This window comes from Palaemon carinicauda, chromosome 21 (genome assembly GCF_036898095.1).
Source record: "Palaemon carinicauda isolate YSFRI2023 chromosome 21, ASM3689809v2, whole genome shotgun sequence".
NCBI lineage: Eukaryota > Metazoa > Arthropoda > Malacostraca > Decapoda > Palaemonidae > Palaemon > Palaemon carinicauda.
The window spans coordinates 21,504,427-21,516,570 of record NC_090745.1 but is presented as its reverse complement, the minus strand read 5'-3'; the positions used below and the strand labels follow the sequence as shown (position 1 = coordinate 21,516,570).

At 48.4% G+C, this 12,144-nt stretch overlaps 1 protein-coding gene across 2 annotated transcripts in view; it reads left to right on the top strand.

The window, feature by feature from the left end:
- Ctu2 (Cytosolic thiouridylase subunit 2) overlaps window positions 1–12,144 on the top strand; it is a 373,449-nt gene that overhangs the window by 236,550 nt on the left and 124,755 nt on the right. For both annotated transcript variants that reach the window (XM_068344867.1, XM_068344866.1), the window contains one exon: window positions 11,297–11,371. In XM_068344867.1, coding sequence (XP_068200968.1) covers window positions 11,297–11,371 — 75 coding nt within the window. The remainder of the gene's footprint in view (window positions 1–11,296; window positions 11,372–12,144) is intronic.

Sequence of the window (12,144 nt, the reverse complement as noted above, 5' to 3'; positions counted from 1 at the left end):
TTCTTCTCTTGTCTTTTTTTCGTGCGACTATGCTCTTGGTGCTGAGCGGTCGCACCTGCAGTTTCGCTCAAGGGGCTGGGCAACTGCAGGAGCTCCTCTTCGGAGGATTGCTCCTTTTAGGTCACTGGCTGACCAGTCTCTTCCATGAAGTGTTTCTCTTTCGTTCGCGAGAGAGTACACTCATAGAGACTCCTCTTGGGAGGTTTCTCCTGTTGCTGTTGGCCTCCCTCGCCGTAAGGCCCACCGTCCGCCTCGTCGTAAGGGCCTCTCATCTCCCTATAAGGGTGCTTGAGGCGCCTTTTTGGATCTCTGTTTGCAGCCTACAACTCCTTTTTAAATATTTAACTTAGCCGGTGAATATATAATAGCTGACGTCTCCGGCGGCTCGACAGAAAAACACAAAAACTCGCGAGCGATCGCTATGAAGGTTGCGGGTGTGCCCACCAGTGCCAACTATCGGCCAGATACCGCATATACATGTAAACAGCTCCAGTTCTTCTCTGTCGGTCTGATCGACAAGTTGATTCCATTACTCGCTGTTAACCTGGAGTTTTTCAACAGTCTTGGTGAAGTACTTCTTTTTGGTTTGAGCTTTCGCAGTGCAGGTGTTTTATCTTCAACTTAAACTCTTGAACTCTTTTTTGGATAGATTTAATTGTTGATGACTTTGGATTGTTTTTTTGGACTTTCTTTGACTTTTCAAAATGGCTGACCCTTCTCCAATTCCTAGATTTCGTAAATGTAATGCTAGGGATTGTAATAAGCGTCTTCCAAAGGCCTCTCTCGACCCACATACTGTGTGTTCTAATTGCCGGGGTAAAACCTGTCAATTAGGAGATCGGTGTGATGAGTGCGTGGGCCTTTCGGAATTCGATTGGCTTGAGTTTGACAAGTATTCTCGTAAGCTAGAGAGAAATAGGGTGAGGAGAAGTTCCTCTAGATCGTTAGAATTTTCCTCCTCCCATGCCCCTGAACCTAATCCTTCCCCAGTAGTAGTTGTGCCTGAACCCTCTACTAGCACTCAGGAACCATCAATGCGGGATATGTTACGTGCCATTCAAGCTTTGAGCGAGAGAGTTGAGTCGTTAGCTACGGACCGTAATCAACTCATGGCGGACGTAAAAGAGTTAAAGTGTCAGAGTGCCACATTAGAAAATCGTGGGAAGAAAGTGATTAGTGCGCAAAGTGTTATCAGTGTTGCGACAGAGGGTTCGTCTGTTCGTGCCTGTCGTTCGCCTAGTCCGAGACCTCTTGCAAGCTCCCATGCCCCAGGGAGAAGTAATGTCGTAGGACTTATGGGTTCGAGAGGCTTTAACCAACGAACAGACGTTCCCTCTATGGTTTCAGGCGTGTCTCGTCAAGACCGCCCTTACCATAAGACGAGCGAGACGGTTTTCTCCTCGTCATCCGAAGGCTTATCGCGTAAGAAACCGTGGAGCAAGGTTTCGAGACCCTTAAAGCGAAAGTCAGTCCCTTCAGGACAGGTCCAGCGTCCTGGTTGTAGCCATTGGGACAGCTCTGACCCTGTGCAGTCATCGGAAGACTGCTCGCCGCCTAAACAGAAGCGTAACACAGGCTCCGAGAGTCTTAGTGTAGGCAATGTTTTGCAGTCACAGACGTTACCCTCGTCTATTACCGCACCCATTCCTGTTGATCCTAAATGGGTTGTACTGCAAGACATGCAGAATAAGCTTGCCTCTCTTATGGAGGACTATTCTGCTGGGCAGGTTCACGATGATCCTCGCCGCTTAGCTGATTGAGACCCTGGCCGTCAGCCGCCCAAACGAGCCTTTGCTCGTCCTGTTGACGTTGGCGTTACTAAGTCACGTCAGTCACACTTTGTAGAGCCTCACTCGATGCAGTCCCGTGTTGACTTTCAGCCGCAGGTGGACGTTCAGCCGCTGCCGCATGCTCTTGTTGACGTTCAGGACGTTCGCCAACCAGCGAAGTTGACTTGTTTTGACGTTGAGCGTCAAGCACCGCAGTCAAGAGTTGTTTTGACTGCTCAGTCTAGGCAGTCAAGGCAGTCTCGAGTTGACGTCGAGTGTCCTCCCGCTCCTGTTGTTGCTAGTCAGTCTGTTAAGCAGTTACATGACGTAGCGTCCTGGACCGCTACTGATGCTCCGGTGCGTGTGGACTCTGCTTGTCAAGCATTGCCACCAAGGCAGGTCTCTCCCTTGCTTGAGACTCAGCAGTTATCGGACGAAGCTCCTTCAGATGAGGACGTTGCTGATCCTCATCCTGATGATAATCCTTCAGATGTAGATGAACCTAAGGCGGTTCCTCCTTCGATGGACTTTAAGAAGATCATGATGATTTTCAAGGATCTTTTTCCAGATCACTTTGTTGCTGTTGCTCCTCGTTCGCCTCCGTCTGAGTTTGCTCTAGGCTTACCTGCTACCAAGCCAGCCTTTACTAAGCTAGTGCTTTCTCGCTCTTCCAAGAGGGCTTTACGTCTTCTAGGCGACTGGTTGGATACCAGGAGGAGTTTGGGGAAGACGGCCTTTGCCTTCCCTCCTTCTAAGCTTGCTTCTAGATCGAGCGTCTGGTATGACACGGGAGAAGTTCTCGGCTTGGGAGTCCCTGCCTCTGCCCAGGGTGACTTCTCAAGCCTCGTAGACTCTCCCCGTCGCCTGGCCATGAGACGCTCGAAGATTTGTTGGTCCTCCTGGGACCTTGACCATCTGCTTAAAGGCGTATACAGGGCCTTTGAAGTGTTTAACTTTCTTGACTGGTCATTAGGAGCTTTAAGTAGGAAGATCTCGTCTGCCGACCAAGATGTTTCCTTACTTATCATGTCCTGTATGGATAAAGCCATCCGCGATGGCTCCAATGAGCTCGCCTCCACCTTTACGTCGGGAGTCTTAAAGAAGCGAGAAACCCTTTGAGTCTTTCCTTTCGGCAGGAGTTACTCCCTGTCAGAGATCGGAACTGCTCTTTGCTCCCTTATCAGCGGCCTTGTTTCCACAACAGCTGGTTAAGGATATAGCTGCTTCGCTTGTGCAGAAGGACACCCATGACCTGGTGGTGTCCTCTGCTCGCAAAGGGGCTCCTTCTTCATCCTTTGCTGTGAGACCCAGGATCGAGACTCCTGCATCTAGATTTATCCCGCCCTTTCGTGGCAGAGCTCCCAGCAGGGGAGGCTCTCGTGCCGAGGGAAAGAGAGGTAAGAAGAGAGGAGCCAAGTCCTCCCGTGGCAGAGTCTGACTGCCCACAGCCTCAGACAGCGGTAGGTGCCAGATTGAAGAGCTTCTGGCAGGCCTGGGAGAAGAGGGGTGCAGACCAAGAGTCTGTTCTGTTGCTCAGAGAGGGGTACAAAATACCGTTTGTACGCAAACCTCCTCTAGTAACAACTCCCATAGACCTCTCTCCCAGGTACCGAGAGGAGTCAAAGAGACAAGCCCTAAATCAAGAAGTGTCTCTGTTGCTAGAGAAGGGAGCGGTGGTGAAAGTCTCGGACCTTCAATCACCGGGGTTTTACAACCGTCTCTTCCTAGTCCCAAAGCATACAGGAGGTTGGAGGCCGGTGCTAGACGTCAGTGCGCTCAACGTTTTTGTTACAAAAACAAAATTCACGATGGAGACCACGAAGTCCGTCTTAGCAGCGGTCAGAGAGGGAGACTGGATGGTCTCTCTCGACCTACGAGATGCGTACTTCCACATTCCTATACACCCGGATTCCCAACCGTTTCTGAGGTTTGTTTTCAGGAATGTGGTGTACCAGTTTCGAGCCCTGTGCTTTGGCCTCAGTCCTGCTCCTCTCGTGTTTACGAGGCTCATGAGGAATGTGGCAAAATTCCTCCATCTATCGGGAATCCGAGCCTCCCTGTACTTGGACGACTGGCTTCTCAGAGCATCGTCCAGTCATCGCTGTCTGCAGGATCTACATTGGACGTTGGGTCTGGCCAAGGAGTTGGGACTTTTGGTCAACTTAGAAAAGTCACAACTGATCCCATCCCAGACTATTCTATATTTGGGGATGGAGATTCGCAGTCCAGTTTTTCGGGCTTTTCCGTCTGCCACCCGAATAGAACAAGCCCTGCTCAAAGTCCAACTAATGCTGAAAAGAGAACGTTGTTCAGTCAGGAGTTGGATGAGTCTCGTAGGGACTCTCTCATCCCTGGAGCAGTTTGTCTCGCTAGGGAGACTACACCTTCAGCCTCTCCAGTTCCATCTAGCCTCTCACTGGAACAAGGGCAAGACTTTAGAGACGGTATCAATCCCAGTCTCCGAACCAGTAAAGACATGCCTGAAATGGTGGGACAGCAATATCAGTCTGAGAGAGGGTCTATCCCTAGCAGTCAAGAACCCAAACCACGTGTTGTTCTCAGACGCGTCGGATTTGGGTTGGGGTGCGACCCTGGACGGTCGGGAATGCTCGGGTCTGTGGACCTCAAGTCAGAAGAGCATGCACATCAACGGCAAGGAGCTATTAGCAGTCCACTTGGCCTTGATGAAATTCGAAAGTATTCTTCGAAACAAAGTGGTAGAGGTCAACTCAGACAACACCACAGCTTTGGCGTACATCTCCAAGCAAGGAGGCACACACTCCCACACGCTGTACGAGATCGCAAGGGACCTTCTCATATGGTCGAGAAATCGAGGCATCTCCCTGTTGACGAGATTCATCCAGGGGGACTTGAACGTCTTGGCAGACTGTCTCAGTCGGAGGGGTCAGGTGATACCCACGGAATGGACCCTCCACAAGGACGTGTGCAAGAGTCTTTGGGCGATTTGGGGTCAACCCACCATAGACCTCTTTGCCACCTCGTTGACCAAAAGGTTACCGATTTATTGCTCACCAGTCCCAGATCCAGAGGCGATCCACATAGACGCGTTTCTACTGGATTGGTCTCATCTGGACTTATATGCATTCCCACCATTCAAGATAGTCAACAAGGTACTGCAGAAGTTCGCCTCTCACGAAGGGACAAGGTTGACGTTGGTTGCTCCCCTCTGGCCCGCGAGAGAGTGGTTCACCGAGGTACTTCAATGGCTGGTAGACATTCCAAGAAGTCTTCCTCTAAGGGTAGATCTCTTACGTCAGCTCCACGTAAAGAATGTTCATCAAAGCCTCCCCGCGCTTCGTCTGACTGCCTTCAGACTATCGAAAGACTCTCAAGAGCTCGAGGCTTTTCGAAGGAGGCAGCCAGTGCGATTGCGAGAGCTAGGAGAGCTTCTACCATCAGAGTATACCAGTCAAAGTGGGAAGTCTTTCGAGACTGGTGCAAGTCAGCATCTGTGTCATCTTCCAGTACCTCTGTAGCCCAAATCGCAGATTTTCTTTTACATCTGAGAAATGTTCGCTCCCTCTCCGCTCCCACTATTAAGGGCTACAGGAGCATGTTGGCTTCGGTCTTTCGACATAGAGGCTTAGATCTTTCCAACAATAAAGATCTCCAAGATCTCCTTAAGTCTTTCGAGACCTCTAAGGAACGTCGTTTGGCAACTCCTGGATGGAACTTAGACGTGGTCCTAAGGTTCCTCATGTCAGACAGGTTTGAGCCATTACATTCAGCCTCCCTGAAGGATCTCACCCTCAAGACGCTTTTCCTAGTGTGCTTGGCTTCGGCTAAAAGGGTCAGTGAAATTCATGCCTTCAGTAAGAACATCGGCTTTTCTACAGAAAAAGCCACATGTTCACTTCAACTTGGTTTCCTGGCCAAAAATGAACTGCCTTCTCGTCCTTGGCCTAAGTCTTTTGATTTACCTTGCCTGTCAGAGATCGTAGGCAATGAACTTGAAAGAGTGCTGTGTCCAGTTAGAGCTCTTAAGTTCTACTTAGCTCGTACTAAGTCCTTACGAGGTGGATCTGAGGCATTATGGTGCTCAGTTAAGAAACCATCATTGCCTATGTCAAAGAATGCTTTGTCATATTTTATCAGATTTTTAATCCGAGAGGTTCATTCTCACTTAAATGAAAAAGACCGATGCTTGCTTAAGGTTAAGACGCACGAAGTAAGAGCTATAGCAACTTCCGTGGCCTTTAAGCAAAATAGATCTCTGCAAAGTATTATGGACGCGACCTTTTGGAGAAGCAAGTCGGTATTTGCGTCATTTTACTTAAAAGATGTCCAGACTCTTTACGAGGACTGCTACACACTGGGTCCATTCGTTGCAGCGAGTGCAGTAGTGGGTGAGGGTTCTACCACTACATTCCCTTAATTCCAATATCCTTTTAATCTGTCTCTTGAAATGTTTTTAATCTTGTTTTTGGGTTGTACGGAAGGCTAAGAAGCCTTTCGCATCCTGGTTGATTTGGCGGGTGGTCAAATGTCATTTCTTGAGAGCGCCCAGATTAGGGGTTTGATGAGGTCCTGTTGTATGGGTTGCAGCCCTTGATACTTCAGCTCCTGGGAGTCTTTCAGCATCCTAAGAGGATGGCTGGGCTTCGTGAGGAAGACAGACTAACAAGGCAGAGTAATCGTCTAAGTCAACTTCCTTACCAGGTACCTTTATATATTTGGGTTTTGTTATGATATAACTGTCAAAAACTCTATGCATATACGCTGTAAACTTTATTAATTCTGGTCTCTACCCACCACCATGGGTGTGAATCAGCTATTATATATTCACCGGCTAAGTTAAATATTTAAAAATGATATTTTGATTATAAAATAAATTTTTGAATATACTTACCCGGTGAATATATAAATTAAAGGCCCCCCCTTCCTCCCCGATAGAGACCCAGCGGGATGAGAAGAACTGGAGCTGTTTACATGTATATGCGGTATCTGGCCGATAGTTGGCGCTGGTGGGCACACCCGCAACCTTCATAGCGATCGCTCGCGAGTTTTTGTGTTTTTCTGTCGAGCCGCCGGAGACGTCAGCTATTATATATTCACCGGGTAAGTATATTCAAAAATTTATTTTATAATCAAAATATCATTTTTCTCGATCTTCCGCCTTGGTGCAGATGGACAGCAGTCTGATCTCGTCTTCCGACGGGCAACGGTCTTCCCGACGGACAACGGTCTTCCCGACGGACAGCGGTCTTCCGATGGACATCAGTCTCCCGGCGGACAACGATCCCTTCGGGGCAAAGGGTTGCCCCCACGGGGGTTCTTCCCTTGCGTGTCAGGGTTTCCCTGCGCGCCCTTCTGCTGTGTTCTCTCCTGCTCCTGCTCAGTGTGAGCACACAGGCTCTCTTCTGCTCATCAGCGCTCTCCTGTTCGTCAGCGCTTTCAAGATGATCATCCCTGCGGTTCCTGTTGGTTCCTGTTACGCGCCCTGTGCGCCCACGTTCGCCCTTGCGATCTAGAACTTCGGTTCAGGTCGGGGTCAAGGACTCTTCTTCTTTGCGCAGGCTTCCACCCGATGCCCATACCCGCACAATCTATGTGAGTAGCCAAGGATATCGCGCCTGCCGTCTCTGTCAGCGAATTCAGTGTCTCTGAACCTCCATGCCATAGCGTCAGCAGAGTTGCCCGGTTGGGCAGAATGATCCATATCTTAGGCGAAGGTCTTCCTTAGGATCATCGACGGCTTCACCCCCGGCCCCCTCAGTCGATCCTTTCTTGTAAGGAAGGATCTGAGAGGGGATGTCCATAGTCGACCTCTCAGCCCTGATCAAGTTTGTCGAACAAACTTCGGCCAGCGTAGACCAGCAGAATCGATCAGACTGGTAACGAGGCGACAGGACTCCTTAAACCCTGGATCGGAAGGACGGGTACTTTCAGTTTCCATTCCATCCATCTTCCAGGGTGCTCGTCGAATTCAGCCTAGACTGCAAGTATTCCTGCTTATGATGCAGTGTGGCTATCCCGCCGTGGCATAGCAGGTTTGTTTCCCCAGAGAACTCTCCCTGCCTTCCTCTTGGCCGCTCAGGTGCAGGCTTCCGCCTCCTCTGCTGTTTGGAGGGCTGGTCAACTCCGGTAGGCTCGGGTTTCGACCTTCTTCAGCGCCGGGACAAGCTTCCGGATGCTTACCATGAGTGTGGGCTCATGGTATTTTGCTTGGAGCCTTCTCTTCCTCTGCCTCAACATCTGGAGTATCTGGCCATGATATTGAGTCAACCGCCTTACCACATTGGAAACCCCGCTTCTCGTCCGTCCAGCAAGGTTAAACAACGTCGGTACTTGGATGGGTGACCACCTGGGGACGCCAGATTCTGTTACCACATCCTCCGAGCCTTCCTTTCGGTTGACTGTGGCAAGACTGAGGAGAGTCGCAGTACCTGTTCTCAGTCAAGCAGAGCTTTCAGCCCTACCTTGGAACGTTTCCTAGTTCTCCTTTCCTCATTGACCCGTCTATAGTCCGAACGGAGTCGCCCCGTTGCGCATCGACTTCATTCTAACCAGCAGGGGACGCATTTTCACACCTTCACATCTTGCAGTAGAGATACCGGGATGATTGAGATTCTCTCAATACCACCATCGGCTCTCTCATTCCAGGCAGGGGAATGTTTCTCTCAGACTATCTGAGCAGAGCCTCATAGAGAGAGTGTACCTGGGGGTCTTTGACCTTGGGTAACCAGCAAGTGCTGGTCTGGGGGACCTGATCGCGACAGCTTGGAACCTCAAGCTTCCGCTATTCTTCCCCCCAGTCTCAGACCCCGAGACTCTGGCAAGATGCATTCCGGTGATGGTGGGACAACTTCGACGCCTGCGTCTTCCCTCCTTTTTGTCTGTGGACAATGGGTCTCAACAAGACCAGGTTGTCTGTCAACCTTTCAATGGGAGAGCTCCACTGGGACTATGCGCAGAACGGTTTCTGGACCCTCTGCTTCCCCTGACGGAACTCCCGGGAGAGCTTCTCCCACGGCGCAGACTACTCAAGCAACCACACTGCGACATCTCTCCCGAACCGGGGCGTCGCTTCGGCTTCATGCCTGAAGACACTACGCTTCCTCCTCTAGAAGAGACAACCCGCTACAGTCGCGGTACGGAGGTCGCGTCATCTGCGATAGTCATCCACAGGGGTCTCCCAGGCAAAGTGAAGAGTCTAAGGTGGTTGGTGCCGTGGGAGACATACCTCTTCCCTTGAGGCCTCTTCTCCAGCAATAACGGTCTTATTGCCTTTCGGCGGGAGGAAACTCCTTTCCGCTCTCGGCAATGAAGCCTGTCGCTCAGCCTTTCCCTGACCTTCAGGCTTAAAGGAATAACTTTTTCCTGCCCGCTGGATCTATCCTCGCTCATGCGAAGCTACGATCGTCCCTGCCCTAGTCGGAGGAAGACCTCCAACTTGGAGCATGGCTCGGACTTTTAGTCCTTTAAGAGATCTTCTCAAGACCCTTTTACGACAGGCCTCGGATTGTATTCCGCCTTGGGTCTTCTGCTCACTCTGGCCACGGCCAGTGTGTAAGCAATCTTCTTGGTCTCTTACTACTCCCCCCTTTCTAAGGAAGAGGGGAAGGCAACATTCAGGCTCGCTCCTGAGTTGTTGGCTAGACTCAGAATCTGAGGGTCCCGGCCCTTCGGTCCGATTCATTCAAGATTTCGAGTCTCCATTCTGTGTCTGATGTCCCAAGACCTTCTCTTTCTTGCCAGTAAAGGAATCGAGAGGTTAGCGCTGGGAACAGCTGCAGTTTGTCCTCAGTTGCACCCGATTTGGGAGCACAAGGAGGACATGGGGGGAGAGTCACCAGTATACCTCTTCAGCCCGGACTCAAGGACATTCATCTCGACCTGTCTTCAGACCCTCCCCCGTCACGTCGCCCTACAGCACGATGTTGGATACATCGCAACGTCCCTCGCCTTCGAGTAATACTACTCTGTGACACAGGTGCTACAAGCTGGAGTCTGGAAGCGTCTAATGACCTTCTCAGCCCGCTTCCTGCAGGGCGTGACCCACAGGAGTCTCGATACGCTTTCTATCGCTCTGTGGTGGCTACACAACAGCTGGTCTAACCTCAGGCTCCTTTTTGGACAGGTAGCAGAAGGTTGAGGGCATTGTTATCAGGTTTTAGTCTGCATGAACGAAAGAAGTATGTCTGGCCCTTACTTCTTTCTTCATCATCCCCTCTACGGGGAAGCAGCATCCTGGTCTCTGCATAGCTGACCTCGAACCTCTGCAGGTAAACCATGCTTCCTTGTGTTCCGAGTATTGAGTCAATACTGTCGCGTCCCCCATACCCTGACGAGGTGGTATTGGGAACGTCCTAACCCAGAGTTCCTTCTGGAACTCCAGGTCAACTGCCTAGGACGGGTCACACTTCTTCCTTCACACACAGGCTTACGTAGGCCACATGGTTCCTTGCGGAGCAAGGAACTTGTGAGGTGCAGGGACTCCTTTTCTCGAGTGCGACTCACTCGGATTCTGAGTCCCCGGGTAAAGCCAAAGCCAGTATGGCTGGGGACTTTCCACCCTTCCTAGGGGATAAGTCACCCTTTGTAAATAGCGTGGTTTGTATTTCGGTTACGGAACAAATGACAAATTCGAAGATAATTTGTATTTTTCCTAACCATACAAACCTTAGCTATTTACACATATTTGCCCGCCAGCCCTGTCCCCCAAGACAAGTCCTACCTCTAAGTGAAAGTGAGTATTCACCTGTGTGTGAGGGGGAGGAGGGGTAGCTAGCTACCACTCCCCTACCCCCCCGCTAACTAGCGCGGGGGTAATACACCCTCGTTAAATTCTAATGGCTCGCCATTTCAGCTATGCTAAAAGTAATACCCTTTGTAAATAGCTAAGGTTTGTATGGTTAGGAAAAATACAAATTATCTTCGAATTTGTCATATTTACTATATTAACTATTAGGATTTTATTTGTTTCCTCTGTTCATAATTCACTTACGTTATAAGTTCTGTAGATTTAATTTGTGCTTTTGAATTTCACATTAAAAGACAAATCAGTAGAATGGTTGATTAATTTTAATTTACTGTAATGTGCATCAACATTTTTTCCCTTTTACTGCCACATGGAAAGGAGAGTACCCTGGTACTTGATATTAGTTGATGGCAGTCAGTACAATTTAATTTTGAAATTTGGAATTCTGTCTTTACCTACAATAATGTTCATTTGCTTTTACATAATTACTGTATTAATAATTTCAAAGTGTGAACTTGAGGTGTGGTCATATTTGTATACTGTATTTATGATTAAACATATCCCACATAATTTCAAAAATTTCAAATATGCTACAATACTACAAAATTGGGTTAAAGTTCCTTCGAAGTATTTTGCTTGTTGAGTGAAGTTTAGCTTTGTATCTAAGGTAACAATTTTTTGTGGATCATAGTTATGACTTGATTTATCTTTTGCAATACTGAATACTGTATGGGTGTTTCCACTTAAACTATAGACTATATTTCATTCTCATACAGAGTTGATTATTAGAAAGTTTATTCCCCAGTGGTAATGTGACGTGCAGGAAATGTAACACAGAAAAAGCTGTTGTTGTGTTGAGGATGAAGGATGCCTATTGCAGGTGAGTTGGCAATATACTTTATTAATGGTTAATTGGTACAATGAAGTTTTGTTTATTATTATTATTATTGTTATTATTACAAGCTAAGCTATAACCCTAGCTGGAAAAGCAAGATGATATAAGCCCAAGGGCTCCAACAGCAAAAATAGCCCGAGTGAGGAAAGGAAACAAGGAAATAAATAAACTAGAGAAGTAAGAAACAATCAAAATAAAATATTTCACGAACAGTAACAACATTTAATTAAATCTTTCATATCATCATTATCTCCTCCCACACCTATTGATGCAAAGGCCCCCGGTTAGATTTTGCCAGTCTTCTCCATCTTGAGCTTTTAAATCAATACTCCTCCATTCATTATTTCCTATTTCGTGTTTCATAGTCCTCAGCCATGTAGGCCTGGTCTTCCAACTCTTCAAGTGGCTTGTAGATCCCAGCTAAACGTTTGGTGAACTGATCTCTCTTGGGAGTGTGAATAGCATGCCCAAACCATCTTCATCTACAAACTATGAAACAAGACTTATGTCAACCTGTTCAACGGAAAAGCACTAGCAACAAGTTTGCACTTCTGAAGTTCTGCCGATTCAACCACCAAATTAGAGCAATCTTTCCACAATCTGGTCATAGCTTTAATAAAATTTCAAGAATACAGTGTAGGCTAGTAATGAGCCTTCATGATGGAGAGGGCCATAATTTTAGAATGAACTGCACACCTACTACTACATAGGGATGGTACAGACTGGGAAGATCTAAATGGAAAGGATTGTCAGAATTA